Here is an 8,347-nt window from a genome sequence, read left to right as displayed (position 1 = left end):
ACAATGTGCATGTAAGAGTTTGGAGCAGGGTGGGAGAATATGTATTCCACCCCTTTTAGCTGGTACAAAGTATTTTTTCTCTGTTCTTTTCAGAGTGAGCACATAGGTGGCTGGAGTGTGTCAGACCATGAAGGTCTACTCTAAGGCTTGGTCTACACTACCCCCCCTAATTCGAACTAAGGTACGCAACTTCAGCTACGTGAATAACGTAGCTGAAGTTCGAAGTACCTTATTTCGAATTAGTTCAAACTTACCTTGGTCCACACTCGGCAGGCAGGCTCCCCCGTCGACTCCGCGGTACTCCTCTCGGCGAGCTGGAGTACCGCAGTCGACGGCGAGCACTTCCGGGTTCGACTTATCGCGTCCAGACTAGACGCGATAAGTCGAACCCAGAAGTTCGATTTCCAGCCGTCGAACTTGCCGGTAAGTGTAGCCAAGGCCTAAGATGGCCTCACTGATTTGCAAGTGCCACTGTACTAAAGACCCACACTCTGCAAAATATTCAGTAGCTTATGAGGGGTGGGCTGTGCTTCCTTGAGGGGGATCTAGAGCAGGGGTCTCAAACACGCGGCAGAGCTCTTTCCTGCGTCCCGCCAAGCTCCCCGCGGCCCCCCCCAGTTACTTCCTGTCACCGCCAAACTCCCCTCACCCCCGCCCCTCCCCAAGTTATTTTATGTGGCAGCTAAGCTCCCCGCACACTGCTCCCCAATGTTTGGGGCTGGGTCTCTCCCCTGGCCCTGCCTGCCCCGCCCACGCACCTCCCCCGAGTGTCCCCTCCGCTCACTTGCTGCCCTCTCACCGCCCCGGAGCCTGCAGCTCATGCTGACTCCGCTAGGCTCTGCTGGCTTCTGGCATCACCTGCTGCCGCAGGGTCCTAGTTCCCCCCCCCCCCCAATTAGGGCCAGGGCAGGCTGCCCTTCCCCTGTCCTAGTCCTGAGCCTCGCCAATGCCCTGAGCCTCTCCAATGCCACAAACCCCTCATCCCCAGACCCACAGCTCTCACCCCTGCACCCCCTCCTATCCCCAAACTCCATCCCAGAGCCTGCACCCCTACCCTCTCCCCCAGCCCACAGCCTGTACCCAGTACCCAAACTCCATTCCAGAGCCTGCACCCCAGACCCCCTCCCCCATCCAAACTCCCTCTCAGAGCTTTAAGCAGGTGGAGGCGGAGTGTGTGGGGGGGGGCAGGTTCTGGGCACCACCAAAATTTCTACAAACCTGCCACCCCTGGAAGAGGCAGAGCAGGGGTGGAGTGGTGGTGCAGCCCAGTGCAGTGTGTGTGTGGGGCTTTACTGAGTGTATATATTTTATTAAAACCACTTGGAGGAGGAGGTGGAGAAGAGACAGGGCCTCATGGAAGGGGTGGAGTGGCATGCCAAGGATTGCTGCCCAGATGGGTGTTTACTGGCCATTAATCAACTGTGAGACTCAGCTAGGCAAGCCCCACATAATGGGAACTGATCCATCACTGAGACTCAGGGGCTGCTTGTTCACTGTCACTCAAAGCCCACCAGGACATACGTGGGCTAGTGTCTGCCAGGCACTAAAATAAGAAACAGTTCAGCATAAGGGGGAACTTTCTTTACCACCGAGGCGGGAAACAATCAGGACACCAAGATGATGAAGATCAGCTGAGGAGACTGGTCCAGACTTTAGGAGGGAAGTCTGTGCATTAAGGACTGTAACATTTAGTGGGTGAGACTATTGCTTGATTAGTTTATAGACTATAGATTAGGCACTTATTTTTATTTTCTTTGGTGACCATCTTGATCCTTTTATACCTACCACTTAAAATAAAATTTTCTGTAGTTAATAAACCTGTTTTATATTTTGCCTAAAACAGTGTGCTTTGCTTGAAGTGCTTGGGAAACCAGGCATTCCACTGCCTGTGGGTCCCAATCCCATAGGTGTGCTCCAAGCTTGCAAACAGACTCAGGCTCCCCACAAAAAACACCGGGTAAAGAGCAGGTTGGGAATTTCTGTACATGTCTCCTAACAGTCCAGTGGCTAGCACGCTCACCTTGGACAGGGGGAGTCATGTTGAAATTCCTGCCCAGCCTTATTTTGGAGCAGGGACTTGAACTCATATCCACCACCCAGTGCCCTAACTACTGAACTACCTCAGATGGGTGGGGCTGGATCTTTTGCAAATCTCCCCTGCTGAAGCTGTTCTACTTTGTAGAATACTTAAATATTAATTGGGTGGCAAGAAAGAGCAACTTCATAGTTGAGTGGCTAGTGCACTCTCTTGGCGGAGACAGCTTCCAGCTACACTTGAGTGAACACAAGTATTTTATACAAAGCAGGAGAGATGATAGAGTAAGGTTGGAAAGCAGGACCAACTAAATCATCCCAGCTAGGGCTTTGTCAAGCCAGGCCTTAAAAACCTCTAAGGATGGAAATTCCACCACCTCCCTATGTAACCTATTCAAGTGCTTCACCACCCTCCTAGTGAAATAGTTTTTCCTAATATCCAACCTAGACCTCCCCCACTGCAACCTGAGACCATTGCTCCTTGTTCTGTCATCTGCTACCCCTGAGAACAGCCTAGTTCCATCTAGATTGAGAGAGACCCATCACTCAGGGGACTAGATGACAAGAGGGAAAGTGACCAGTACTGGACAAGTTATTGCCAAACAATTCCCAGTAGTTACATAATAAAGTACAGTCTAGCACCTTGTGTGTCTTCCTGCAGTGTCTGGAACAAAGCGTAAATGGGATGACTCAGGTAACCACAGGCTGATTAACTTGACATTGATATCAGATAAAACCATGGCAAGGGTAACACGGACACAATCAGTAAAGAATTAAAGGATGGTAGCACCTTTGATACCACTCATCATTTAATGGAAAATAAGTCTTCTGAAACTCATGTGGGTTTTTTTTGTTTATGAGACTACAAGTTTGGTTGACAAAGTGCATTAACATAATAGACTTCTGTAAGACATTTGACTTATTACGTATTGACTTTGTATAGTGCTAAGTGGCTTGGCTGATAGCTTGCAAATCATCAAATGGGAATCTTCATCTCATGAGGGTGCTTTTAGTAGGGTCTCCACAGTGATCTGTTCTTGGCCCAATGGTATTCAAGATCTCTATCAGTGATCTGGAAGAAAATATCAAAGCATTGCTGATAAAATTGGGGGAGTGGAAAATAATCATAAGGTCAGGGCAGTTCTGCAGAGTGATCTGGATCACATGGTAAGCTAGGGCTTACTTGAAGAACATGTGATTGTAATACAATTAAATGTAAGGTCATACTTATAGGAAGGGAGGCTCTATTTTGGATGTCAGGAACTCAGAGAAGGACTTAACGAGGACAGTTGATAAACAGCTGAACATTAACGCAGTGTGATGTGATGGCTAAGAAAGGAAATGCAAACCTTGCATGTATAAATAGAGAAATATCAAGCAAAAGTAGGAGGGTGTTATCACTGATGCCATTACTGCAATACTGTATCCAGTTATGTCCACACTTTAAAAATGATTTAAACAAATTGGAGAGTATTCAGAAAAGAGATACAAGAATGACTGGAGCTTTGTATACCTACCTTACAGGAAGAGAGTAAAAAAGCGCAATCTATTTGGTTTAATAAAAAAAAGGTTCAGAACTGACTTGGTGTTAGTCTATAAAGTAGTTACATAGTGTCAAGATTTCTGATACCGGATACTGAAGATAGACAAATTCAGGCTAGCAATGAGATGCATTTTTAAAATCCAGGTTGGATGTCTTTTTAAAAGAAATGATTTAGCTCACCCTGAAGTTATGGGCTTGATGCAGGAACCACTTATTGAAATTCTCTGGCCTGTGTTAGGCAGAAGGTCAAACTGGATGGCCATAATGCTCTCTTTTGGTCTTAAAATCTCGTAACCTGATGGATGGCCTTTGAGTGTATTCTTCATTTTAAATTATTAGCCAAAAATTGTGTTAAAATACTCAAGACTGTGGATTATGTGCAAATTGTTCACTCCAACTAGACACCATTAATCTGTGTTTTTGATCAGCTAAGTAACACGGTACTGGTTTTATTTATCCCCTAATTGAAAGGAGAGCAATGTTTGGAACATGTTTGGATGAATAATCATTTGTGCTAAACTTAATGAAACATTTGAGATTCATTAACATTTTAAAATGCCCAGCAGCTATCCAAATAAATAGTAGGACATCCTTACTCCAGGAATATTTGAGATCACTTTCACCATTCAATTAGTTGCACTACTATAGAGCATGGACAGAATATTCTCCTTTTGATAACTCCCTTTAATACTAAGGGCCATATTCCTTTATGTACTGGGGAGCAGAAGAGGGAAAGTACAAGGCTTAGGTATCACCCAAGCCCTCCTCTATGTGTGGAGGGAAGTGCCTTTTTCTAAAAGGAGTTAGGGATGACTACATGACTCTCAAATGGAAAATTCATGAGTTAGTCATGCCATCTCTAACTCACCTACAGAAAGGCATATTCAAGGAGCATAAATGTATTTTTCCTTTTATAGCAGACTTTGCTCAGTATTTTTTATTAAAAGAGCACAAGATCAAGGTTTTTTTGTTTTATATTTACTAAAAGGTTCTCACTGATTTATAATCATCTCTTTGAAAGCAACTGTTTTCCTTTTAAACCCTTTCCTCATATGCGCATATTTCTTACTTTAAAATGACTGCTGGTCAGTTTGTATATACTGAAAAAAACGGATTTTTCTTCTTCTCAGAGGAAATGTTAGGACATTTTTCATTCAGAATATGGAACCCTATAAAATTAAATAAATACAAAAATGTTAAGTCAAATGTTGGGCCTATCACACTCAGGTTTCCTGGTATCAGATTATTTGGTTAGCAAGTGGTGTCTAATCCAACTCAACTGTTGAGTTAATTGTTGCTGATATTTAAAATGTTGATAAGCTGCCAGTTACCATTCTCTGTCATTTTGATACAGAACTACAGTTCAAATGTATGTTTTTATATACAGCACCAAATTGTCTACATGTGCTTGTGTCTAATACTTTGGAAATTCCAAAGTCCACAGTGGTGTAATCACAAAGCTTCTGCGATAGACAAAGAATTGTTTGTAGTGAAAGAACATACATATCAGCTACATTCAAATGATTATTTTATTACCATATATTATGTTTTACAAACATTACTGAAGGTCAGTAAGAACACTACAAAAACATACCGTAACCCAAGAAATGTATTGCATGGCATGTGCAGGCATAGCAAATCAGAAATAAGAACTTAAAGCAAAACAAGCCAAGAAAACTGGTACAAAAAATGGATAGTAATACTGATTAACAATGGGCTATATCTTACTCATAACAGAACTGGAGGGCTAATGAAAAAATTCAAAAATTCCTGTGCACTTTTGAAGTAGTTTGGTGTAGATTCAAAATACACAGTCATAATCATGGGTTTGTTGTAGGCATAGCTACAGAAAATAAACTGATATTATGTATATAACAAAACTAAATGTTTATAATAAAGCAGTACACTAGTACTGCTGCTTCCTTGGCACTTAGTGGTAGAACAACACATTTTTGGTTTAGCTAGACTGATCAGATGCATTTTTATTTATACTGATGTAAAAATGTACATTACCCCTTTGAATGTTTTAGTTTTACAGAATTTAAAACAGACTGTCAAATTCACACTCTTAAAAGTGATACACTAACTAGAAATGCAAGCCATTCTAGAAATTGATTAAAACTTACCTTAAATTAAAAATTTAAATGTTAAAATGTGAATCCAGATGCTATTAAATCAAAACTTTTTGTTTTCAGTGTGAGATATCACTAAGTTTGAAACATTAAAAAAATGAATTTCATGTCCCAAGCTAATTTGTTTTTAGGGCTTTCCTGAATAATGTAGAGTATTAATACAAGATATTTCCCTGACATCCATTTCTCCCTTGGTAACGTCATGCATCTGAAATTCTACAACTGAATTTGATATTCTGTCTAGCAGATCATATTACACTATAGAAGGAAATTAGTTTTACTCATGGAGAGTGTGTTTCAAAGAAGAAATCAAAGAAATGGGATGAAAATCTAATGCACAATATTTAGCTTTGTAGTTATTTCAGTGCAGATTGCACAAATAGTGGAATGAAACCTTCCCCATCGCATTTTCAACAATTTTGCAAAATAGTCTCTCCTCAAGTTAAAAAACTCCAGTTGTCCTTGTATTAAACAATATGAACACCAACCAGGAGAATGTTGGTTTATTTTTGTTTCCTTTTTAACAAAACTGTCTACACTGTAATTTATATTATACATAACAAATGTAAACATTTCATCTTTATATATATGATGTAACACTTTAAAATTAACTGGTTTAAAATATTTTACAAAGACGTTTTATTACATATGAACTATACAGCACACAAGCGTATGCAACAATTTGAACATATACGTTTCTGTATTTTTCCATTATGCTACTATTTTGCACCAAACATTGGTGTCTACAATTCTAACAGTTCTCTCAAATAAAAAAAACCCCAAAGCAATATTTTTAGCTTTTCTGAAAACAAAAAATATAAAAATCCTTTTCATTACAAGGATAATCTCTCTGAACTTTAACTAATTTTTTTTTCATTTTTATATTTTGCACATAGATCTTTTTAAGTGGGTTCACAAACAAAAAAAAGATCACTTCTTTTCCTTTAGAGTGCAATTTATCAGGGATAACATTTAATAATAGCAGATCCTCTCTTCCCCCCTGCAACATTAAAAACTGCAGCTAATCGAACTTTGACTATCAGTGAAGAAATTTTTTACAAAAGTAAACCTCAATACCATTTACCATTGAGACAGCTCTTCCCCCATAATTTAAAAGTTAACCCTTTTCAATATCCATTTTAGTGAAAGTATTTGCATAGAGCAGCCTTGTACTTTTATTTCTGAAGAACATTACAAGTGTTTTAACACAAGATAAGGCACATGTTTTTCAGCACTGAAATCTGAAACTAATCTTGAGGAATCCTCCCCCTGCAAAATCTCTGTTTTTTTTACCCTGTTTTACCTGAAGCAAGCAGACATGAAGTACAGAATAACAAAAAGCCTTTACTTGAACTATGTGTAAAACATTTACATCTCCAGATAAGTGTTACAACTCTGCAGACTCAGAATTGAGTCTAATTCGAAACAGCCATTGCTAAAAACTTTATAGAAAAAAGAAAGCCAATATCACTGTATATATTAGTTAAAAGTTCACACAATGTCGATGACTAATTTATAGTGAATGTTTTCTAAAACAAGCTTCCTTTCAGAAATAAGATAGCTAAATTGTGAGGCACTTAAGATTGACAGTAAAGGAGGAATGCAATGGATTTGTTTATATAAAACCTAAAATTGTATATCAAATCCTTGTTTTAATCCATCGATTAAAGTGCTAGAACTGGAAATTAAAACAAAAGGAGCTAAAATAACAAGTAATTAATTGAAGGAAAGACCTTAGTATACAGTAAAAAATAAGTGCTTTTGATGCTCTTAATTTTAGATCATTCTTTTTAAAAATTTTAATTAAAAAAAATAAAATCTGGCAATAATCCAAGAGTGAAAACATCTTCCCGTTTGTGCCATTACAAGTAAGGTTGTCAAAGTGCCCATTTATTTTCTAAATAAAACCATTTGCCTTATCTTATGTTCTACAACGTGATGTATATAGTACATAATCCATATTGCAGCAACAACACATTTTCAATCTGACTGACAACAGCGCATGCACACTTTCAGTCAAAGTATAGTTCCTATTCCCACCCAAAAAAGTCAGGTTTTGGATTACATATCCTATTGGTATATAGTGCAACTAGCCTCAACTTATCAAAATGTACTCGGGGCTTTAAAGCCCAGTGTCCATAGCCTTATCAAGCGCTCCTTCACAGGCCAAAGTGATATCCATCAAAAACCAGAGATGGGATATTGGCTCTGAATTACATAAATCCACTGGATGCCAAATCTGAGAAAGGTCTGGATTCTGTCGGATGATGAAGAGGCTGAAGGTGCGTGGCAGACTGTGTGTTACTGATGACATCTAACTGAGAGGGATATGCTTCATTTAAGCTTATTCCACCGAAACCATTTTGGAACTGGAAAAAAAAAAATTACAGGGGTTACTGGCTGCTTTTTTTTAAAAACTTCAAAAGCATTTAGTGAAATGCACAGGTAAGATTAGAGATTCCTAATCCTAAAATAGACAGGGACTCTTTCTGCATTCTCTAGCTAAGCTCCTGGTGGTGTTTACCCCCCCGCCCACTCCAATTGTGAAATAAATGCTTTTTCATAGGGAGCAGAAACTAGTCATGATCAGCTAACATAGCGCCCCAGGTCCACAAAGTGACTCCGGTGCCTAAACCCA

The 8,347-nt window shown here is 39.7% G+C and overlaps 1 protein-coding gene across 3 annotated transcripts in view; it reads right to left on the bottom strand.

The window, feature by feature from the left end:
• Positions 1-5,088: 5,088 nt before the first annotated feature.
• AHR (aryl hydrocarbon receptor) overlaps positions 5,089-8,347 on the bottom strand; it is a 93,212-nt gene continuing 89,953 nt past the window's right edge. For all 3 annotated transcript variants that reach the window (XM_005306661.5, XM_042856502.2, XM_065583211.1), the window contains one exon: positions 5,089-8,078. In XM_005306661.5, coding sequence (XP_005306718.2) covers positions 7,923-8,078 — 156 coding nt within the window. In that variant the 3' untranslated portion in view covers positions 5,089-7,922. The remainder of the gene's footprint in view (positions 8,079-8,347) is intronic.

Source organism: Chrysemys picta, chromosome 2, assembly GCF_011386835.1.
Source record: "Chrysemys picta bellii isolate R12L10 chromosome 2, ASM1138683v2, whole genome shotgun sequence".
Lineage (NCBI taxonomy): Eukaryota > Metazoa > Chordata > Testudines > Emydidae > Chrysemys > Chrysemys picta.
Note: the sequence above shows the minus strand (reverse complement) of the source record. Positions and strands in the feature narration are given on the sequence as shown.